The sequence below is a fragment of the Pelobates fuscus genome, chromosome 4, assembly GCF_036172605.1.
Source record: "Pelobates fuscus isolate aPelFus1 chromosome 4, aPelFus1.pri, whole genome shotgun sequence".
Taxonomy (NCBI): domain Eukaryota; kingdom Metazoa; phylum Chordata; class Amphibia; order Anura; family Pelobatidae; genus Pelobates; species Pelobates fuscus.
This window is the reverse complement of record NC_086320.1, coordinates 92,402,196-92,427,306: the sequence shown is the minus strand read 5'-3', so window position 1 is coordinate 92,427,306 and position 25,111 is coordinate 92,402,196. Positions and strand designations below refer to the sequence as shown.

At 38.9% G+C, this 25,111-nt stretch overlaps 1 protein-coding gene across 1 annotated transcript in view; it reads left to right on the top strand.

The window, feature by feature from the left end:
• The window catches only part of RP1 (RP1 axonemal microtubule associated), a 351,147-nt gene that overhangs the window by 238,252 nt on the left and 87,784 nt on the right, over positions 1–25,111 (top strand). Inside the window, exons 45-48 of the mRNA XM_063451391.1 lie at positions 4,081–4,339; positions 6,019–6,260; positions 17,267–17,390; positions 18,805–18,953. Coding sequence (XP_063307461.1) covers positions 4,081–4,339; positions 6,019–6,260; positions 17,267–17,390; positions 18,805–18,953 — 774 coding nt within the window. The remainder of the gene's footprint in view (positions 1–4,080; positions 4,340–6,018; positions 6,261–17,266; positions 17,391–18,804; positions 18,954–25,111) is intronic.

The window sequence follows — 25,111 nt, the reverse complement described above, 5'->3', positions numbered from 1 at the left end:
CTGCAGCTCCTCTGGGTCCTTCTTGCACGAGCACAGATCGTTACGGCTCTTGCGAGAGTAAACTCTAGCCCTGGAGCTATGGGCTAGAGTTCACTCTCAACACTGTGACCACCAGGGATTCCTGGTGGTCGCAGTGGTGAGAGTGAACTCTAGCCCCATAAACACACTGCCCCCACACACCATACACATTCACACACATTGCCACACACACACATACACTGCCCACCCATACACACACAGCCCCCCATACTAACATTGCCACACACATACACAGCCCCCTCATACACACATTGCCCCACACACCCTACACATTCACACACTACACCCCCTCACACACACTGAACCTTTCACACACACTGCACCCCTTACACATTGCACCACTGCTTCTATACCCTACTACAGCCTCATATCCCAGCAGACCCCAGGTAAGTTGTCAAACTGTTCTTAAACGGTTTGACTACTTACTCTGAAAGGGGGGTCCGGCCCTCCTGGCACCATAACGACTACACAGAGCAGTAGTGGTTATTGTGCATGGATTATTTCTACAAGTGCCCCAGTAGCCAGCAAGCCAGCCAGCCCACAGGCCGGCCAGCCAGCCAGCCAGCCCACAGGCCACCAGTTAGGCTTACAGCCAGCAAGCCCACAGCCTGCCAACCGCAGCCAGCAAGCCACAGCCAGCAAGCCAACAGCCTGCCAGCCGCAGCCAGCAAGCCAACAGCCTGCCAGCCACAGCCAGCAAGCCCACAGCCTGCCGGCAGTAGCCAGCAAGCCCACAGCCTGCCGGCAGTAGCCAGCAAGCCCACAGCCTGCCAGCAAGCCCACAGCCTGCCAGCAAGCCCACAGCCTGCCAGCAAGCCCACAGCCTCCCAGCCGCAGCCAGTAAGCCCACAGCCTTCCAGCAAGCCCACAGACTGCCAGCCAGCAACAGTAATTAAGGTAAGAGGAGCTAACTTGGCCTAGGTATCAGCAAGCTATGTTGTGTTGCTATATTGTGAATTGGAACCAGAGTGTTGGAGAGACCCCCCTCCAGGCCCCATTAGACTCCATTGTAGTCTCTAATGGGACCTGGAGGAAATTCTTTCTAACACACTCTCTAAAGGACACTGAGATAGCCTCTGCTAGAAAGACCCCCCTCCATGGCCCATTAGCCCTCAATTGTAGTCTCTACTGGGGCCTCGAAGGGATTATTGCACTTTTGTTCCTTGTGTCTAACGATTGTGTAGGGTGTGGCTGGAGGCGGTGCATGGAGGCGGGACATGGGTGGCGCTTGCTGCGGAGTATGGGTGGGGCCTGTAAGGGGGCCCTTGATTTATTTTGCCCGGGGGCCCTGAGGGTTCTCAGTCCGCCCCTGGTGGCTGCACTTCTCCTTTCCTATCATCCCGCCACTTGCCCACTCGATCCTGTCCCATCTCAAGTTATCAGATCTCTCTCCCCTGTCTTGTGCCTCTTTAAACACACTTCAACTGCTCTCTCTCTTCTGGCGTTATCCCTGCTGAAACATGCCACTGTAGTACCTATTCTGAAAAAAACTCTCTTGACCCGTCCTCCCCCACTAACTATCGTCCCATATCCCTGCTCCCTTTTTCCTCAAAGCTTCTGGAAAGACTTGTCTTTACCCGTATGTCTCAATTCCTCAATTCCAACTCTCTCCTTGACCCTCTGCAATCTGGCTTCCGTCCTCTCCACTCTACTGAGACTGCGCTTATCAAAGTTACTAACGATCTAATCGCAACTTAATCCAAAGGCCACTACTCCATACTAATTCTTCTTGACCTCTCTGCTGCCTTTGACACTGTTGATCATGCTCTCCTTCTTCAAACTCTTCAATCGCTCGGTCTCTGTGACTCTGTCCTCTCGTGATTTTCCTCTTATCTCCAAAAGGTAAGGATCAAAAAGAAAAGTATGTGTGTGTGAGTGTGTGTCTGTCAGCAAGTGTGTGTGTGTGTGTCTGTCAGTGAGTCAGTCAGTCAGTGAGTATGTCTATCAGTCAGTGAGTGTGTGTGTGTGTGTGTGTGTGTATGTCTGTGTGTGTGTCTGTCAGCAAGTATGTGTGTCTGTCACTGAGTATGTGTTTGTGTCTGTCTGTGTGTGTGTGTGTCTGTCAGTGAGCATGTGCGTGTGTCTCAGTGAGTATGTGTGTGTGTGTCTGTATGTGTGTGTCTGTGAGTATGTTTGTGTGTCTGTCTGAGTATGTGTATGTGTCTGTCTGTGAGTACGTGTGTGTGTGTGTGTCAGTGTCTGTATGTGTGTGCGTGTCTGTCAGCAAGTATGTGTGTGTCTGTCAGTGAGTATGTGTGTGTGTGTGTCAGTGTGTCTGTCTGTGAGTATGTGTGTGTTTCTGTCTGAGTATGTGTGTGTGTCTGTCTGTATGTGTGTGTGTGTGTGTGTCTGTCAGCAAGTATGTGTGTGTCTGCCAGTGAGTATGTGTGTGTCTGTCAGTGTGTCTGTATGTGTGTGTGTGTCTGTGAGTATGTGTGTGTGTGTGTCTGTCTGTGAGTATATGTGTGTGTGTGTCTGTCTGTGACTGTGTGTCTGTCTGTGAGTGTGTGTGTGTGTCTGTCTGTGAGTGTGTGTGTGTCTGTCTGTCTGTCAGTGAGTATGTGTGTGTGTCTGTCAGTGAGTGAGTGTGTGTGTGTGCGGCCCACATAAACTTAAACCTTGTTTATGTGGCCCGTGCCACACTTTGAGTTTGACATGCTTTCTCTAGAGCAACCCCAACAGATTACAAACCAAGAAAAAGGCTTAAAGGGGCACATTAACTGGGCTCCTACCTATGTCAAATCATTAAGGAGATGTCTAACAAAAATAGGGCTCTTCCAAGCACCCCAAGACCACATTCTCCTCAGCCACACTGATTATCTACACTTCCATATTATCAATGACGCATTCTTCAAACTATGATGGTAGTGGTAACTGGCTGAGTGTGCTAGGTTTGTATTAGCCCAGTGCTCTCAGCCTATGAACGCTGTTCAGTTTGGACAATCAGGGTTAGTGTGTCAATGTGTTAAATCACCTATATAAATGGAGTTGAGTAGGTGCTACGAAGAATCAAAGGTTTTTACTAAGCCACTTATATATATATTATGACATAAAAACAGGTAATGGCACCCTGAGACTTTGAGCAACATTGCCTCTTCACCGAACTGCAGGGTTATTTTGTTTAGTGTCCCTTTAACACCATCCCATAATTAGAACATGCCCTAGAAACTAAACATAATGGCAGAGAAAGCAAACCAGGTAATTTGTGTAATATTCTCAATTGTCCTTGCATTAAACAGGTCTTTTCAATAAATATGGCTTATCATAACTCTGCTAGGTCTACTAGTGATCCCCCCACTGCTTCCTCTATCTCCACCATGAAGGGATATTTTTGACCGGATTTGTTTTGTTCATATACACTATATAGGATCTAAAATACATTCAGCTCATAAGCTTTGTGAGGCAAGGACTTACTATCCAGATGTATCCACATGTTTCGTAATCCCATATTATATTGTGTTATTTATACCTCCCTTGTGGAATGCAACCAGTAAACTGTTAAACGTGTAATACAAAATACAGAGTACAAAATATAGAAAGATGGGTGGACAGAAGGTAAGGAATCAGGAAAATTCTGTAATAATTCTCTTCAATTACATTCCTTCCATCAGTGGAGTTATTTGTCTTCCGACTGATCAAATTACACATTAAAAACAAAACAAAAACCCTTGTCTGAGATTTTTACACTATAGCCAAAATTAAGCATGTTTAGAGAAAACAATGTGTTATGTGCAAACTCTCAGTTTACAATATTTTATCTGGCTTTATAATACAATAAACACTAAAAATATTTACCTCACAAATGTCACAAACATGTAACAAATTGCCTTTCTATCTGGAAGATGTTTCTCAAATATGCCATTTTCAGAGTTAATGATACAATTCTTCAAGTTTTGTACTAAATATAATAATACACCATTGTTCCTACAGCATTCTAACTCTGTATGTTTAATGTAAGCAAATTAGATTGTCACCTAAATGTTATAACAATAATATAATAGGATGTATCCATAGTTTCCCCCTGTGTGTCTTTCATTCTAGGTAAATGTTTTCGATATAAAAGCAGTAGACCTTGGCATGCTGACTAAAGTACAGATTGAACACAACGCCGTCGGTTATGGAGCTGGATGGTATCTGGATGATATCACCATACAGGATTCAAACGAGAGGGAGACTAAGTACTGGTTTCCATGCCAGCAATGGTTAGACACCGGGATAGGTGATCAACAGACTCAATGTGAACTGAAGCTTCTGGGAAAAGTCAATGAAAATATTCACAGACTATCTATATCTGCTGAAGGTAAATGGCAAAATTTTATCTTTCGTTCCACTTTTAACTTATTTAAAAGGACACTATAGTCCCCAGAGCAACTACAGCTTAATGTAGTTGTAAGGGTGTATATAGTATGTCCCTGAAAGCATTTTAATGTAAACACTGCCTTTTCAGGGAAAAGGCAGTGTTTACATTACTGCCTGGGAAAACCTCCAGTGGCAGTCACTCAGACAGTCACTAGAGGTGCTTCCTGTGTCAGTGGTGCACAATGTGAAGCACTGACGTTCAGCATCTCCACACTGCATAGAGATGACGAATGTTTCCCATAGAGATATATTGATTCAATGCATCTCTATGGGGAGATGTTGATTGGCGCAGCAGGGCGTTTTGCCACGCATGCACAATAGCACCCCAATGCTTTCCTATGGGAAAGTGTTGGATTGGCAGAGATTGTCAATTTTTTAGTGTCAGAATTTACGTTTGTATTCCTGTAGTGTTACTTTAGCAGGAAAACTGCTCTACACAAGAAAAGTGGCACACAAGCAGTTTATTTTTATCTTCAGTATCAGAGCATTACTTAATTCACCATCTAGGTATATAATATCAAGCATCATCTCTCGCAGAAGCAACGTTTTAGTAATCACCACTTTGATATGAGAGAAAATTAAGGCCACTGCATGCATCAGTTCAAATGTATGCATCTATATGGGGATATCTGGATTAGCATACCCCTGGGGGGGACACTTTTATTCCAAGCAGTATGTAAATCAGGAAAGGATGCTGCATCTTAGAGCCATTTACTTACTCTTTTGTTTTATGATAAATATATATCTTCACAAAATGACCATTATATATATATATAAAAAAAAAGCCATTGTGGTTCGGTTTTAGTCTTTTATTTCTTAATCTAGACAATGAATATATTTGCTACTTTAGGCTTTATTTAGCTATTTAGGTTATGTGTTATAATGTTGTTATTGCACACGTCAAAGTGCTAATGGCAAAGTGGGCATTGCACTCTTTAACAATGCTTATTCATTGATTAGTGCTTCAAGCTTTCTAGTATAACAAAATGGACACACCACTACTTAGATCACATTGTAAATAATAAGCAAGACATGAAACAGAAACTTGATCAGAAATATTATATATATATATATATATATATATATATATAACTTTCATCAGGACAAGATTCATCAGGAGTGTTTGTCCTGATGAAAGTTCCTTTGTGGAACCGAAACGTTGATAGATTGACACTTTTTTAAGTAAAGAAGTTATATGTGAACTACCTGGGAGTGCTGATTTTTTTAATTTTATTTTTTACATATTTAGTGCAATCAAGCACTGGGTCAGAAAAACTGTGAGTAGGAGTGCAAGGTCTTTTTTATTTTATATATATATGTATGTATATATATATATAAATTTTGTATCACATTTTAATATATAAATCTAAAATCAAATAAAGTTCCAATAATATTTTTGTTTTCTGTTAAGTCAGAGCAAATAACATTGGTATATTCTTACTGGCTGCAACAAACACATAACCTATAACATCTCCTTGGCCATGACAAATGTGAGCCATCTTAACATTCGTTTCTATGTAAAAATGTTAAATTGCTAGTGGAATAATATTGGTGTCTCAGTGAAACACAGTATTTGTCTGTAGTTGCATATTTTGTGTAAAATTGTATTCATATGTTCAGGAGTTCTCGATGTCATTATTGTGTCGGATGAAATTCAAGATGGTGGCATCAATTTTGAGGTATCCCTAACCATTTGCTGCGAGAAAGGAAACTATGAACCTGTAGTATTTGCAGGACATTTACTGAAGCAAGGTGGAACATCTCAGACTACTGTTGAACTTAACAGAGACCTGGGGGCTATACGCAAATTACGTCTGCAAATGGAAGGTGATTTAAAGGGAGTCAACTGGTTTTGTAAAGAGGTAAGAATCCCAGACATTTGGTATACCTTTCCACGTGTTTTTTTTGCTTTACTAGGCAGCAGTGAACTCATATTTGTTTTGACATATTTGGTATTTATAATCTGATTTATATTATTAACTGATAATTATTAAATAGTTTAAAAAACTGTTATGGTTAATGTCTGTGTTGCATTTTATCAGTGGTAAAATTTGAGAGCATAAATCTGCTTTTAGAGAGAAAATGAGCAGGTAACTATAGGCCAAACTATGTTTCTTACAATTGAATCCAATACTGATATCTTCAAAAATTGATATGCGTTGACTTAAAGGTTTACTCCAACCACCACGACCACTTCTGCTTTTTGAAGTGGTCATGGTGGTAGGAGTCTGGATGTGCTGTGTTTCCACTTGAAACACTTTACATCCAGAGTACCTAAGGGCAAGTTTCACCCCCAGCACATGTGACATTGGCAGCACAGAAGTATGTGCCACACTGCCAATGTCAATACTGCGTATAAAAAATGTCTGTTAAAAGGTAAGTTTTAACACTTTTTTTTTTTTTATCGGGGTGCTGTGGACCTAAATAGTGTTGTTAGCACTATAGTGTCAGGATTACATGCTTGCACTGCACGCTGCCGACACACATAATGTGATTCTAACTTGCGGGCAGTGCCTTGTGTGTCCCCTCCTCATTCCCTCTCCCCTTGCTGGAACAAAGCATGCGCATGCACAGGGAACCAACTTAATAGTCCAATCAAAGGCTTCTCTATGAGCCTCTATGATAAGCCTTTGATTAGTCTGCTCACAGCTGCCGATGATGTCAGATGGGGTCCTTGAAAGAAGTGCAGGGTGCTTCGCAAACCGCTGAATAGAGATAAGTTAAACTTATTTTTTTTTTTTTTTTACAGCAATCAGGAAGGGGAAACCTACAGACTAATGTCCAGTAGGGCATTATTCATTATTTAAAAAAATATTTATTACAAATTAAATGATTAATAATAAAATATTTAGCAAACGATCAAAGCAATTGGAATTCCCTTTAGAAACGAACCACAAGACTGGTATAAACTTGAAGTAGGGAATTTGTTAATTAGTGGCTAGTTATTATAGCCCAATAAGTGGAACATTAAGGAAAAGATTATTTAAGAGTTTGTTGACTAATGCCCTATTCAATGCACTATATAAAATTAATTAATATAAACCTTTTTTTTTTTTTACAAGATCACTTATGCAGAAAACATTATTATTTGCTAAAATTAACTTATTGTGTATCTAGACTAACTAGCATACACAAATAAACACACATATAAAAAACTAACTGAGCATATGTGTAGTTGCTTGGAAAATATGTTAAAAAGCTTCAATGTGCTTAAAACAAGGTTATTCATTTGTGTTCATATTTATATTAATGATATTCAGATGTTTATAGGAGCATAATGTAAGTTATGTGTTATTTATTAACTTTAATTTGCTTGGCATTGAAATGCAATAGAAAACAATATGAACCCAGTTTAGAGGAAGGGTTAACGCCTTAGATACATGTATTATGTTGCAGCAGAATGGTTGAGTACAGGGAAATGGTGGTTATTATGTAATGTATCATGATTTGATAGCAGCCAATGGCATTTTTTCTATCTGTTAGAAAACTAGCTAACCATCTCAGACCAATGAATAATGCAAAATATGACATTAAGCTTTTAGAATCAGTTTACACTGTGTGTTCAGTTTCCATTAATCAGATCGCCTCATGTTCATAACAGCATAATTTAGTTCAAATTACTTTTTAATAAGAAATTGATAAAACTATATCTACAGTGTGATCCATACAATCCCCACTTTAATTTTACATTACGGCAAGATATTTGACGATTCGTACATGCAAATCAATTAATACAAGATTCATTAGCTATTATGTTTTTCATAAATACATAATTATGAAAACTGCAATAAATTCAAGTTAAGACATATTTTATTGTAAGTAATCTATTTGAAGTAGCTGAATGGTACTCCCCAATGATTTATATCTCAGATGGCAGTCGGGTACCACACAGATTGGAGAAAAAAGGGTCTGGCACTCGATAAGATGCATACTGGACACATTCTTGATCACACAAGCAGACTGAGACTTTCTCAAGCCTACATAATATCACACACATTTATATATTTTTATATTCATTGTAACATATGTGTGATGTACATAGATGGAAAATCCTTTATGAAATTTAAGTCATTTTGCTAAGATTTGAAATGGTAAATAAATGGTAAATGGTATATTTCTAAAACATATATTCCTAGTTTATAAAAAGAATACGTGTGTGTGTGTATATATATAACAGATACATAATGTGTATGTATCTGTTTATTATATTTGTAGTCGGGGCAATCTGGCCGTAATGAAAAGGGTAACATAACATATTATAACCAATAAACACGTACAAATGGACACCAGTCGGTTGTGGTGTGCCAGAACCGAGAAAGCAGTAGGCCTGTAATAAAAGTGGGCCCACCTTAGAGGGTGATATGAATAGAGGGAGTGGTGGGAGAGGTGACTCGCCAGACAATCCACGATAAGTTGGGAGTGGATTGTCAGCCCTTTTAAGGGGAAATCAAGCCCCTCCCACAACTACAGGCAAAGCCTTAAAATTTGTAGTTGGGGCAATCTGGCCGTAATGAAAAGGGTAACATAACATATTATAACCAATAAACACATACAAATGGACACCAGTCGGTTGTGGTGTGACAGAACCGAGAAAGCAGTAGGCCTGTAATAAAAGTGGGCAAAAAGAAAAGTACCATACAAAATGTATACACATAACAAAACATTGCCACGAAAAGCTTGTGTTAACTCTTTAACTGGGTTTGGAATGTAAAGAGTATAGGCGGAGGGTTTCTAGCGTCCCATAGCCTTGATGATATGAGTTGGAATGTGGTTGGAGGAAGCTGCAGATGCTGCCCTATACGGAAGGAGTGTCCTGGAAAAAGGTTTGCATTTAGGCAGAGCCTAGTTAATAGTAAGCGAACTTAAAGCATAAATATAGATGTCGTAGGGATGGAGCCGTGAAGTTCAAATAATGGTTGGTTGGCTTGGTTGTTACGGGAAGGTGATGAAGTATTACCCAGGACACCATTGTTTTTAGTAGGGAACAGAGTAATTTTAGGTTAAGGTGGCAAAAAAGAAGTGAACCTCAAAATAGATACCACAGCAAACATTACTATTCTGAGACAAAGTGGCTGGGTACTGGTAGGCTAGCTAGATGCCAAGCGGCAAAGAATTATGCTAGTGAGAACGTGACAGAGGAGTCCCTACTAATTGCCAAGCGGCATGAGAGGCGCTACCTATGCGTTAGCCCAAAGGGAATATGAGGCCACTGAAACGTTGTGGCGGGGTGTCGGCCTCTCGGTGATAACTAAAACATAAGATAGAAGGGGAGTGACATGGGAGGCCCTCTCTAAGCAACCATGCAAGGCGGCTAACTATGATTTGGCCCGAGGGACGTATACCTCCGAGTATGAGGATGGGTGTTGGCCCCACGGGACCACTAGCTTATGGATTAAGACCAGAAACGCCCGAGGGACGTATACCTCCGAGTATGAGGATGGGTGTTGGCTTAAGACCAGAAACGCCCGAGGGACGTATACCTCCGAGTATGAGGATGGGTGTTGGCCCCGCGGGACCACTAGCTTATGGATTAAGACCAGAAACAGAAACCTAGTTGGACAACCTAAATCTCAGGAAGCCAGTACCACTCAACCTAGAAAGTGTACAGGATTATGACATTGTACCTGATAAAGTTTAAGTCAGGCTGATGCTAAGCGGAAAGATATGAATGAGAGGGTGGCAGTAGATGACGTGCTGCGACCCATGGATAGGACGTGCATGAGTATCTGTGCGTATGGGTATATTGTAGTGAGCCAGATTGTGGGCCCAAATTAAATAAAAGGAACCTACCAGATACTATTGGTGAGCAGGGAGAATATGACAGAGGCAGATGACGGGTTTTGTGTTCGTAAAGCCACCGTCAGTATGGTCCAGTATGCTTAATGTAAATAAACACCAAAACAGCAGCATCTAAGACACAGTGCAAAGTGGACTAAAAGGTAATAATTATAACACTCAAAGCTCCATCACAGCCAATGTTTAACGCACAGACTATTGAGTATATTAGTTTTAACATTCAGATACATTCACTATGTATTACCCCTAAGTGGATTTTTTTTATGACTGTAGCATCATATGTAACCAGCAGGGGGGGAAGTATCCTAAATTAGGTGAAAATTCGTGCCCATTTTGTGCGTTTGGCCGTAATTTATCGAAAGGATAGAATGTATGAACAGCTGAAACAGGCGAATGAGTGTATACACTGTATCGTTCGAATACCGAAAAGATATATACAGTACATTTCCCGAACGGCCGCGTTTCGAAAAGATACATGAAGTGAAACATGCGAAGCATATGTGTACTAGAATTAGCCGAACGGTTTTGATCGGTTGCAATACATGACAGAAAACTGAACGCTCGGTATAAACGAACGGAGCCCCGCCGTGAAAGGTAGCAATTTTGCGGCTGTTCTTTTACGGCGGAGCCTGACTTACGGTTGATCCTGTTATTTGGGGCTGAGAACGATCTGCCCGGATGCCGCGGCGGGTAGAAGAGCCAGTGAGACACCGGACCAGGAGACCACGAGGAAGACAGGTAAGAAAATGGCGGTCTGAACCGGAAGTGACTCGCCAGACAATCCACGATAAGTTGGGAGTGGATTGTCAGCCCTTTTAAGGGGAAATCAAGCCCCTCCCACAACTACAGGCAAAGCCTTAAAATATATAACTAATTTGGCGCTCTCCTTAAACAGAGTTCTTAAGGAACAGCCTTAATGCTTACCCATGCTCATATAATATTTCAATACATGGTAGCACTCACAGGACTTTAAGAATATGATTTATTGTGTCAAACTCCAGACATGACACACAGCAAATGTTCAGTTCGACGTTTCAAATGTACAGGATCATTATCAAGAACATTTCTCCACTTTGAATGAATTGTCATGGTGCACAGAATCCAGCCCAGCTATAATGTCCAAGAAAGAGCGCACTTGTGGTCTTTTAAAATAGACTTAATGTCTGCCTGTATTGGCCACGTTTAGGTTAACTTTTTGAAATTTCCCATCTTAAACAGTATAGGATTATCATATAAAATCGAAATTTGTTGGTATGTGTTCTTTACTAAATGTGAAATGTTAAAGTTACCCCACTTATGGTAGTTAAATGTTTTATAAAATTACTGCCCCATGGTATATAAATGTATAAAACATATATGTTTTGTGGACCAAGGACATACTTGAAAACAAGAGAAATCTCAATGTATCCTTCCTGGTAAAATATTTTATAAATAAATAATAAAAGAATATAAGTATAATAACAAACAGAATAACATAAATATTGCTTTCTCGGATCCACTCAGTTCCAATATACAATTAGCAATCATGGGAGGTATGTAGGAACAGTTGGTAAATAGTGATGTCCCGAACAGTTCACCGAGCGGTCGCGAACACGCGCGATGTTCGGTTTGCCCCCTATTCGTCATGGAGGAGGGAGGGTCTGCTGCTGATTGGCTGGAATGTGTCTGCTGACTGTGAGGTACAGGGTCAAAGTTTACTCAATGATGACGAATAGGGGGCGGACCGAACATTGCACATGTTCGCAACCGCGAACACGCTATGTTCGCCAGCAAACGGTTCTCGGCGAACTGTTCGGGACATCACTATTGTTAAATAATAGTGAGATTAATTCATAACATTTCTGAATTTTCCTTTTTTCCCCCCTATTGGCTTATTATTTTTTTTTCCTATTATTGGCTTGTTTGTAGAAAATCTCAGTATTTGTTGCTGATCAATTAAATGTGTTGTGTAAAATAATGTTTATGTGTCAAGTATATTATAATGAAAGATACTCCCAGAAACAATAATTAATGTCATTTCTGGTATTAAGAAAAAGCTCAGGAGCTATAATTGTTATATGTTGTAACTTCGAGGAACCTTGATGTCCATGTACATCAATATTTTGTATGATACCCCAAGGCTTAGTTCAATCTTGTTAAGAATTCAGGAATAACCTTCAATATTGTGCCACAGGGACTTAAACTTGTTTCACTCTCTCAAAGGGAGTTCTTCTATATAGCAGTACCTGCAACATATATTTTTAAATGTCTACTGGCACTGATTGTTTGGACTACCTAAAATGGTCATAGACTATAAACTATTTTATGAAGCATAGTAAATATATTAGGTTCAGGGACATTAGGCATAGTCATGGATCTATTAGGTTAAATTCCAACTACATTTATAGAGTTTGAAATGAAATTCTGACTGATGCACACCTAAATAAAGTGTTATCTACTAATTTTTGGGCAATACACATTATTCACTTTGGATAACATTCACAAACGTTACCATCACCTGAATGGAACAAATTGAGTTCCAAATTAAAGAAATTTGTTCCAAACCAATGTATTCTTATGTTAATAAAAAAAATAAAAATAAAAAACTCAAACAAATTACTAAATAAATAGATCAGTAGCTGCATACATAAAATAAAATAAACATGTTAAGCACAATCAGAAGCAACATCAGCTCCCAACTTTTTTCTGGTTTCATGTGTGCGAGATGAGGGCACACTCTTTCACCCTTGTTCAGTAAGAGGCAGATGAACAAGGCAAAAACCCCAAGCCTGTTCATCATGGACCCTAATCCTCGTGTTTCTACTGATCACTGGCTCAGACTTCTTCTTCCCTTAAGAGGACCTTTGGAGGCTGACAGATATGTGAGCACCCAACTGATTAATCAGCCTCTTAAGTGTTAACTAATAATATGTGGCATTATGTTGGTTTGTATCATGGATTGAACAATCGATAGCAGATATGTCATTTCAGATGCCATGTATAAATAAATGATGTAAAATACTATGTGGGGAAAACATGCCAGATTCATGCTTAATTTAAGGTATTGACATTTTTTTTTAAAATGTCACCATCCTCTTCCTAATAGGCATTAGCACCGGGGAAGCAGGAACTTCAATACTGAAGTGGTTATGATAAATACAAGGCATTAAGTAAACACGTTTGAAAAATCTAATTATCCAATGTGGGTTGTCACATGCATCATGTGAAAAAAATCCTCTTGATTGTCTTCTGATTTGCCAACTAATTTAGGTAAATGTAGAGGAACAGTCTACTCTAAAAGGCAGTTATTACTCTTTTATCCATGCCCATTGTATTGTAAAAATATCTGACTCTACAGACTCTTGTTCTCTGATATCCCCTTCTAGAATTCTAAAGTGCTGCAGAATATGTTGGTGGTATATAAATAATAACAATAACAGTAATACAATCTTATGATGTTTTTGTATACTATCATTTTGTGAGCTTATTTTCAACAATTATTAGTTAATGGGCCATATTTATTTACATGAACCTAAATTTTTACGTTCATTTTATATGTATGTGTTCTTGATTTGTAATTAAATATCGTCACTACTCTTTCTTATGTATATTATTTGTCTTACCAGTGTATCATTAGATTTATCATAGTGTGCAATTCCTCCAGGTGCCACTAGGTGTCACTTTGGTATATTTTTTCAGTTTCAAAATGTCATTAGTGCGTTCATTGATTGATAATATTATAATAATAACACATAATAACATAAACTGATAAATAAATTATGATACACTTATACAGTAGGTCTAATGGTTGATATGTGCACATGTATAATCCCAGCACAATGGTGCTCAAGATGTTAGTTTATAAAATATTTGTGATGGTAGCATAAAACCGTAGTTCAATTAATCCAGCTTTTTAACAAATCTCCTATGCTTGTTCATTCAGAAAACAAAGCTTATAATTTTAATATAGCCTTAATGAACTACTATTTGGAGAAAGGGAGTTATATTACTGCCCAAGTTACCCCCTGACTATTTAAATGAACTGAAATGTCGTGTCCACAATCTACATAATCCACTGTATTTTCCTTTAATCCACATTTTATAATTTCCCTCTTTCTGCTCCTTAAATAGTACTGTACATGATGTCATGCACAAATAGAAACATAGAAACATAGAATGTGTCGGCAGATAAGCACCATTCCACCCATCAAAATACTCCCTGGCCTTATCTAATAGTTAGGATAGCTTTATGCCTATCCCACGCATGCTTAAACTTCCTCACTGTTTTAACCTCTACCACTTCAGCTGGAAGGCTATTCCATGCATCTAAAACCAGCTTAAGATCTGAGCTGGGACCAACCAAAAGGCAGGCTAATTGAGCTGTTGTCCGTTCTCACCTCTCTTGCTACTTGTTTTTCTCTCCTTAGGTTTAAAGGGCAATCCAAATGTGGACCCCTTGCTCACGGTGCCTAGAGGGATATTGGCTATACCTCACTGATGATACCTTACAAGCTTGAAACGATCGTCTGGGGTTGCTGTATCTCTCGTGCAGAGGGAACTTGCTGCCATTTCGGATCTGGACTGCCCATACGGGTGGGACCAGTCTGATATGCTTCAAATATGTTCTCTCTGTAATGGCACTAGATGAGCTACAACCAGCGTAAGATCTGAGCGGGGACCCACCGAAGGGCAGGCTAATTGAGCTGTTGTCCATTTTCACCTCTCTTGCTACTTGTCTCTCTCTCTCTCTCTCTCTTTTTTTTTTTTTTTTTTACTTCCTGGTATTATTTTTTAACAATTTCCCCCTCTAATTTAAGACTATGTCCTCTTGTTGTGGTAGTTATTCTTCTTTAAAAAATAGTCTCCTCCTTTACTGTGTTGATTCCCTTTATGTATTTAAATGTTTCTATCATATCCCCCCTGCCTCATCTTTTTTCCAAGCTATACATGTTAAGGTCCTTTAACTTTTCCTGGTAAGCTTAACATGTATAGCTTGGAGGAAAGACGAGGCAGGGGGGATATGATAGAAACATTTAAATACATAAAGGGAATCAACATATTAAAGGAGAGACTATATTTAAAAGAAGGAAAACTGCCACAACAAGAGGACATAGTCTTAATTTAGAGGGGCAAAGGTTTAAAAATATCCAGAAGTATTACTTTACTGAGAAAGTAGCGGACTCATGGAATAGCCTTCCAGCTGAAGTGGTAGAGGTTAACACAGTAAGGGAGTTTAAGCATGCGTGGGATAGGCATAAGGCTATCCTAGCAATAAGATAAGGCCAGGGACTAATGACAGTATTTATATGGGTGGAATGGTTCTTATCTGCCGACACATTCTATGTTTCTACGTTGCGATTTGTGTATTACATCATGTACAGTACTATTTCTGGAGTAAAATTAGGGAAATTATAAAATCTGGATCAAAGGAAATAGAACATGTATACATATTTGCTCTCCTAGATTATAATCGGATGTATGCAAATTTACTTTATATAATAATCATTTTTGTTTGGATACTGAAAGAAAATCTTTTTTGACTACACTTGTTCTGTCACCCCAATAAAGACATTTTCCAAGAATGTTTACAAATGCTTTATTGGACACACTGTTACTAAGTAACTCAAATGGAAAGCAACGAATGTACTAGGTTTATAGTTTTCGTCTTCGTTATATGTATTGAGAACAACAAGCATCATGCACAACTACGCTTGCTTTAACTGAAACACCCCATTGGAGGTCTTTTCAAATGAATACATGATGTCTGCTTTACTCTGCAAGGAAATGCTTGACTTTAGTAGAAGGACCGTGCATGTTTACATAGAAAAAATATATATATGTTACATGTAGATGCATCTTTTTCTGACATGGCTGTTTGTCAAATATTACTCACCAGTGAGATCGGTAATAAGCCGTTATTAATAAATTATGATAATCTCCAATATGAGTAAACATTTTCTTGTATAACTAGCACGCGACATTATATAACTCAAAATAATTTAGAATGTTTTTATTGATTTTTTCTTTATCCAAGAAAACGATCTTAGCAAAACAAAATCTGAGGATCTACCTCAGTTAATAGAGCCTAATTATGTGGCATCACTTTTCATGTACATTCCTATCCACACTTCCAGTTAATATATCTTAGAATCAGTGCATACACTCACTGAGATCTCATTCAGGACTGTCCAGCCCACAGCAGCAATCAATACAGTAAAAAAGGCAGGAGCTCCCACAGAGGCATTAAGATCTAGAATCAGAGAGCTGGGAATATTTCCCATGTCTATGTCCATTCCTATCTACTTGTAAGTGTGCTGCTGCTGCTATCTAAAATTTCTATAAAAACAGATATGCTGCTCAGCCAGGTATCCACTGTGATCCTACCATGCTACCTAACTAACCGCGAGGTGTGTAGCAAAGTTCTGCTCCTCAGCACCAACTCCCGACAGTCACCTGGAGCCCCACACTTTTTCCACATGATGCAGATTTTTAAATAAAAAACCACTAACCTGCTTCTCTGTCTTGCACCAGCTGTAGAGCTAAATAGTCCCACATCAGGGTCTCCACCCCCTCCTCTGGGCAAAGTCAGTGAGCTCACAGATAAAACACTTCTTATATTCACATATTAAATAAAGCAGCCAAAGTTAACCCTAAGGACAATAACAAATTGTGCAAACCATGCAAAATAGAACACAAAATAGAACACAGATATACAATCGCAGCAGCACATCAGCAGCAATGGGAGCATGCATGCATTTCTTTAAAAAAAAAAAAAAAAAAACACGTTCGTCAGGATGTGACGAGTGCAATAAAGTCAATTAATTTTCCTTAGCCTTATGGAAATCCTACACAGAGATATTTTAATTTCTATTATCTTATGATCTGGTTTACATGCATATTGAGAATGTTGCAACTTGCTCCATGCAGATATAAAATAAATCATATATAAAGATACACATTTTTCATTCAAATGGGAGAAGAATTACATTCTTTTTTATTTATACATTTGCTTGTGGCACCAATTTTAACCTAGAATTATTTAATTATTTTTGTCAATTTTCATATTTTTTTTTTTTTTTTTTTTTACAATTAGGTAAAGCTACATCATAAAGAAAGTAATGAATATCTGCAATTTCCTTTTCTTCAATTGTTCACAAATGATGGGAAAAACTGTGCCGAACTTCCAGCCCTGTCTTCTGTTGGCCCTGCTTTATCAGGTATTCAATCTTACAAAGTTTTCAATTACGGTACCAAGTTTGACTTTAATGTGTAAAATCAATTACTTTTGTTCGTAATGTTGTCAGATTTCTTTATTTCAAGAAATGCAATTAACTAGTATAGAAAGCGTTTGCAGCATGCGTTTTACATAGATTAGAAATTTGACAGAAGTATAAACAATGTTTAATTGTGTGTATTATTTTTTTTTATGAAATACATTCTAACACAAAGTAAATTTAAGAGTGTGATCTAAACAAAAAAACTGATTTATTCAATTCCACTTATTAAAATATGAATTTAAATGTATCTTTAAAGTGACACAATAGTCCTCAGAACTACAGCTTAAAGGAACATTATAGGGTTAAAAACACAATCTAGGCCACCTGGCCTCCTCTTGCTTCCCTAAATATAGTAAAATCTTACTTTATTACAGTCTACTGGTGCTGGCTCAGCCATTGATCTGCCTGCTCTGCTGACATCATCAGGAGTGTTGATCACAGCTAATCACAATGCTTTCCCATAGGGAAGCATTGGATTGGCTGAGTTTGCCAAGATGGCAGATCAGGGACAGGGCCAGCACAGGCCAAACACAGCTCTGGCCAATCAGCATCTCCTCATAGAGATGCATTAAATCAAAGTTCAGTGTCTCCATGCAGAGGGTGGAGACACTGAATGGTAGTGCTGCACATTGTGCAGCACTGCTCCAGGACGCACCTCTAGTAGCCCTCTGAGGAGTGGCCAGTGGAGGTATCCCTAGATTGGAATGCAAACACTGCCCTTTCTCTGAAAAAACAGTGTTTACAGCAAAAAGCATGAAGGGAATTATTATGCTCACCAGAACACATACAATAAGCTGTAGTTGTTCTGGTGAGCATAATAATTCCCTTCGGGCTTTTTGCTGTGTCCCTTTATTATAGTTGTTATAGTGAGTATAGTCAATTCCTGCAGGCCTTGTCATGTAAACGTTGCCTTTTACATTACTGCCTAGGCACACCTCCAGTGGCAGTCACTCAGATGGCCGCTAGAGATGCTTCCCCTGGGTCAGTGCTGCACAATGCGTTGACTCAATGCATCTCTATGAGGAGATGCTGATTGGCCAGCATGGTGTTTGACTCCACCCTCCCAACCTGCCTCATCAGAATTGTGAATGGGCTATGGGAAAGCATTGGATTGTCTCAGATCGTCAGTTCTGATGATGTTAGCCAAGAAGGCGGATTGGGGGCATGGCCAGAGCCAGCAGACACTTTTGTTTTCCTGGCTTTTATTAGTATAGTCCTGTATTCCTATAGTGTTTTTTTTTTTTTTTTTTTTAAGATGCAAGTAGTGAGGTTTCTCACTAAAACTCAATGCTAGCACTAAAACAGGATTCAATAAGTAATCTAATATTTTCAATTTCTTTCTTAATTTCTTTAGTAAAGACATACACTGTCTACATCACTGCTGTTCAATTAATGAAACTAACTGCAGACACATTTGTTTACATCACTTTGCGTGGATCCTTAGGAGACAGTGGAAGAAGAAGATTTCCTTGCAAGAAGAGTGCCTTTACCAATAAAACAAAGGTTAATCATATGTGATCATTCTATTTATTCAATTCTACTTTTATTTGGAAAAACATTATTATTGCAAAAATGGTTATGTGTATTTCATCAAATCAGACAGGTTTATGTGTAAAAACTACAACAAAATTAAGTTCCACTTGCATATTTTGTTTGAAAAAAATATTTGTCCCAAGTTGCATTCCATAATTACAATTCAATTTTGGAATGAATATATAAATAATTACTATTACATGACACACTAAGGGCTGGATAGAGATTGTCTTAAACCATTTACTACCATTCACATATTTATTGAAACAAATGTTAGCATAATTTGTATTTGAAGGAAAGAATGCTTACCTACCATATAAATATATCATAATACAGCATGTTTGTGTATAGGTTGCTACATCGAAAAACTTATAAAATTATGCACATTTACATAATTTTTATTTGTTACCTCATTCAGCCTTTATAAATTATGTGGGAAACGAAAAGCTTTAGATATTATACATTGTCCTTTATCTTGCAATATTTTGCACAGTGTCTGAAATGTTATTAAAAAAGAAAACATTCTATTTTTCTCATACAGGTGTGACAAAAATAGATAAAAAATAGTCAATACCTACTTATGGGTAATTTTAAGGACCCTGAAAGCATTACTAGCAGTACAGTAAATACAGTTAAAGGTATACTATATTGCCAGAAATACAAAGCTGTATTCCTGGAACTATAGCTCCCTCTGCCTCCCCCCTCCCTCGTTCCCTCCCAGCCGGGTAAATATAAGGTTAAAAAACATTCATTTACCTAACTGATCCCAGCACAGAAGTCCCCAGTGATGGGTCAAAGCTCCGATCCCTCCGACATCCCGTGACGAGCACGCCCATTAGACCTTCCCATAGTGTCACTGTAGCAGACTCCGGGTAACCTGGCTGGTTACCTCCGCTATTTTCCCTTTAAGCCAGACTGGAACCAATGTGTGATTAAGCTCATATCTCCCCAGCAACTAGACGAGACATAGTTCTGGGAGTCATCTGGTTTATTCAGGCCAAACACTCTCAATTTATACACAGACCCCCAACAGGGGGTCTCCATACAGAAACATAGCAAGCCACTCCATGGCGTCCCTGTGTCTGGGAGATAATAGAGTCAGAAAACTATAACTCAGTTACAGGGAAACATACATAATATTTATACAATCCCCCAAAAGTACCCCCAATATTAACAGGAACTACACAAGAGTCATATCCCCGGATATCCCTGATCTGAACGCCCAAATTGGCCAAACAGCGCTCATATCTGTTTAGTAATATAGAATCGCCACGGGGTAAAGTTCTGACTTCATGGAACTGTTTTGGGCCGGTTGGTCAAAATTATGACTTCCATGAAAATTCCGAACTCCTCAACCGATCTGGGTGATTTTTGGATATGTTGGTCACCCAGATTGGGGCTATCAGGGGATGTAACTTTTGTGGGGCTTTTATGTATTTTAAAGGTATTTTGGGGGCTTTATAATATTGTATTTTTTTTTTTGTGCCTGGAGATAATTGAATGAGTTCAGTTCATGACTCAATTATCTCTCGACGATAAGGCAAACAAGAAAAACTCACAGGCACTCCAAATGTGAAGCCGCAGGCAGATTTATTGCAACGAAATGCACAGCAATGTTTCGACCTGACTAGAGGTCTTTGTCAAGCTTGAACAGGGGACAAACCACAGCACTTCCACCCACTGTCGCCGTGGCTTGACTGGGGATCTGGAACCGCTCCATCCTGGAGCCGAATGGGGAAATTGCTCTATCTACCCACAGGCATTGGATGACACTCAGTCCTGGGAGCTCTAGTCCTTACAAGGACTTCCCCGTTGAATCCTCCACACTGGAACAAGCTGGAACAGTGATTAGTCCTTTCCCCTTTCAGTAACCAGATGACACATAGTTCTGGGAGTGGAATCTTTTAATCTGGCCAGGTGGCCTGCTTTTATACAATTTCAGACACAGATAAGCACGCCCCTGACACTCCCACACAAACAGAATAAACCCTCTCCTGGATCTGAAAGGGGACTGGTTACAAGTTACAAACTCCTCCTCTGTGCCAGATAAATAATTGAGAAGTGCTGCATTTTGTCCCCTGTTCCAGCTAGGAAGCTGTCCTTGGCAGAGGTACCCAGCCAAGGGTAAAGGGAGCTCCGTTACAGCGGCCACCCAGGGGAAGCACTCATTAATTTCTTTCTTTGCAGTTTCACACGTATCTTAATCGATGTTCCAGGGTTCTAATGAGGTACAGGGGTGGACAAAAAGTTAAATTAGTACAAAGGAATGGCACATTCGTGTCAAATACGTGTCTGTTAGTAAACCCATTGTACAGCACTGTGGAATTTGTTGGTGCTTTATAAATAATAATAATAATGTAAACATTGCAGTTTCTCTGGAACTGCAATGTTTAACATTGCAGCACTAAGTGCAAAAGGGGCATTGGTCTGGGTGCCTACAGTGTCCATTTAAATCATATATTTTTTATCATTTAAAACTGCTATAGTAGTCTTTATCTATCTCTGTATGCTAATGTAATCCTAGAAATGGTAGACTGCATTTACTCATCCCCGACTGTAGGAATGATATGACTCAATGAAACATTCTTTACTGTTTGGAAGTAGGGGCTGAGCAGACATTTTCAGCACACTTGTAGGAATTAAATCAGTTGCTTCTGACAGAGACATTCAAATGGTATTCAAATGAGGGTAGTAGGCATTATAAACTGCATTTTCTCTTTTTACATTTTCAAACACATGAAAATAAGAATGTTTATGCAAAATTATTGTAGTGAAATGGTTAAAGGGACACTATAGGCACCCATACTACATCAGCTCATTGAAGTAGTTTGGGTTCAGTGTCCCAGACCTGCTTAACCCTGCAATTGTAGTTATTGCAGTTTTTGAAAACTGCAATAATTACCTTGCAGGGTTAACTCCACCTCTAGTGGCTGTCTACCAGTCAGCCACTAGAGGCACTTCCGGGTCCTTTGCGGGCTTTTGCATGAGGACATCCAGCGTTATACAAAACCCCATACTTTGCATGAACATATCCAGAGTCAAACAAAACCCCATAGGAAAGCATTATATAATGCTTTACTATGGGGGAAGTCCTAATGCGACTGCGGCGCTCACCGTGCATGCACATTAGGTCCCACCGCCAGCTGACGTCTGTGGAGGAGTATCGGAGGCGGTGCCTGAACCAGCACTTAAGGACATCTGCCCTGGAATCAGATAAGCGATAAAGGGTTTTTTAACGCCTTCCGTTTTTTACAGATAAGCAATTTTTGCCTGTTTTTCCATTTGGATTAAATTCATGAAAACTAATAGTTTAGTGAATAACTCTAAAAAGCAACATTCAAACAGATTCTCTAAATAGCAATTAGTGGTGACGTGTGACCAGACATGCATAACAGCCAAGATGAAGAAAATCTCTAATTTAACTCATTTTAACTCTACTATTTTGGCTTCAATTATGTACATTTCTCAAGCTTTTCAAGCATTCTAATTACCTAGTGAATAGATACTCCAGTTTTAAGAAATTAGAATTCCATTCTTTTCTCACATTCTATCAGTTTTAAAAAAATATACAAAAAAATCTAAAGCCTCATGGCAAGATTACAACAATTTTTATATTTACTGACTGGTGTAATTCAGGTACTCCACCAAAATAGCTTCCAATCGGAGTGAAACCTCTCCTGTAATCATAATGCCATTCCATGTGTTCTATATAGCTTGGCTGCCTGCCTATCATCTAAGGCCCGCCCACTGAACGCAGACCCTGTTTCACTGCTTTCTGCAGGGTCCCAGTGGCCTGTCTGATAATGCGTTCACACTATGCTTGTTGGGGATAGTTTTCTAGTGCCTCCAAAATAAGGACAGCTTGGCAGGACTCAAAAACAGTGACTGTCCCGTGACTGTCCCACTGAAATCGGGAAGGTCTACATTGCGGTTTAATTGGTATAAAAAAATATCAAATATCTGGGACCAGGCATTAGTTCCCCGTTTGTTAGGCTACCTAGTGTATTATTTAACCTTAAATATATCCTTTCATTTCCACTAGTAATGTTTGGCTCTCTTCTGTAGTGCTAAAAAATAAATAATAAAATACATACCCTGGGTCCATGATAACCTAGTATGTAGTGAGATAGCAAGTCAGCGCTTTCAGTCTGAGAGATAGTAAATCGGCGCTGTCGTCGAAAAAGCTAAATTCAAACCCCGCTTGTGGTGTTTTATTCCTATAACTATACACAGAGCAGAGTTCCAATCATATCCAATCATATCAGTGCAAAAGACAAAGTGTTAAATCTTGTTACCAAACAAAGTCCATACACCTAAACAGTAAGGGGGGAAACAACAACAACAACAACAACTAAGCTAAAGAAAAACTGGACGTGTTTTGCATCAACTAAATGACACTTTCTTGCTAAACTGACATTACATTTCACCACCACATATCCTATATTACAGTAGTGGAACTATAATTTTTTTTGCCTTGGTTTAGCAGAACTGTAATTCCTTTTTTGGTTTGGTTGTGGTTTTTATATTGTCTCTATCACTTCTTTTTTTAATCCTAGATGTCACTAGTAACCAGGGGAGTACAAATAGGGGTGATGGTGTAGCGCTGAACAGTAAAATAGGAGAGGCAGCACACCTGAACGTAGGGGGATTCCCTCTAAGACCCTAAAAATAAACTTGGCAAGTAAAACAGAGAACAGGCTGCGCCAAAGAGGATTATTATTTTTAAGACTATGTCTTATCACGTTTTGTCATTGTGTTTTAGAGATTTTTTAGATCTCTTATTTTGTTGGTCCTCTTTTGTACAACCGGTCCTCTGTTTTATTTGCTAATTAACCAGGGAAGGCCTGATAGAGGATTGAAAAATGGCCTCTACACTTTCTTTTCCATTGGTAAGGTGGGGTGTAGCAAATTTAAATGAGCTAGAGAGTACCCAAGCACATTGACTTTATTTTCAGGCATTGTTCATGTATTAGTTGTTTCTCTTGGTGATGCATCAGAGTAGAACTAAAAGTTTAATTTAATTTAAGAAGTTCCCAGGTAGGTTATACAAAAAAAAAAAAGAGAATATGAAAAGTCTGGGAACAGGCAAAAGCTCATAAAAACCTCAATAGCTTCACTTTCGGTTAGCCGCCCTCAGGTCTCGAATTTTTTTTTTTGCTTACTTGTGTCATTACAAAGAGAACCTATACAATTTGCACGTCAGACTAATCCCACCCATAAGGACAGTCCAAAACCAAAGTGCCAGCAAGTTCTCTCTGCACAAAAGATAGAGCAACCGTGGAGAATTATTTCAGGTTTTCTTTGGGCCTCATCAGCAAAGTGTAGCTGGTACCCCTCTAGGCACAGTGAGCACAGGATACACGTCTGGATTGCCTCTGGAATGTGGGAGTATGGTAGGCTTTTTTTTTTTTAGAAGTGGAGTGAGTGCTACATTCATAGGAAAATCGACAGGATTCAACACAGTTTAATATCTTACAATAAACTTTCCAAATGATTTAGTATTTTTGAGTAAACATTTAAAATTGTTTCTCCCCATGCCCCCCCACATTTTAGCTTTATTACATTTGCACAGTAAATGTGTTCAGATAGATAGAGGCCTTATGTGCTATGTTGGAATGTGCACTGACAGAAAATATAATTGAAGGGTGTTTATATTGTTGAGCAGGATCTAAATTAAATTACCAAGAATGCTGTTTCTGTAAAGCCAAAAGGCTCTATTAGAAAAGCGAAGATCCAGTACATAAATTTGGGTGGAACAATGATGGTATTTGTGGTATATTTGATAACGTGGACATATACAGGGAGTGCAGAATTATTAGGCAAGTTGTATTTTTGAGGATTAATTTTAGTATTGAACAACAACCATGTTCTCAATGAACCCAAAAAACTCATTAATATCAAAGCTGAATATTTTTGGAAGTAGTTTTTAGTTTGTTTTTAGTTATAGCTATTTTAGGGGGATATCTGTGTGTGCAGGTGACTATTACTGTGCATAATTATTAGGCAACTTAACAAAAAACAAATATATACCCATTTCAATTATTTATTTTTACCAGTGAAACCAATATAACATCTCAACATTCACAAATATACATTTCTGACATTCAAAAACATAACAAAAACAAATC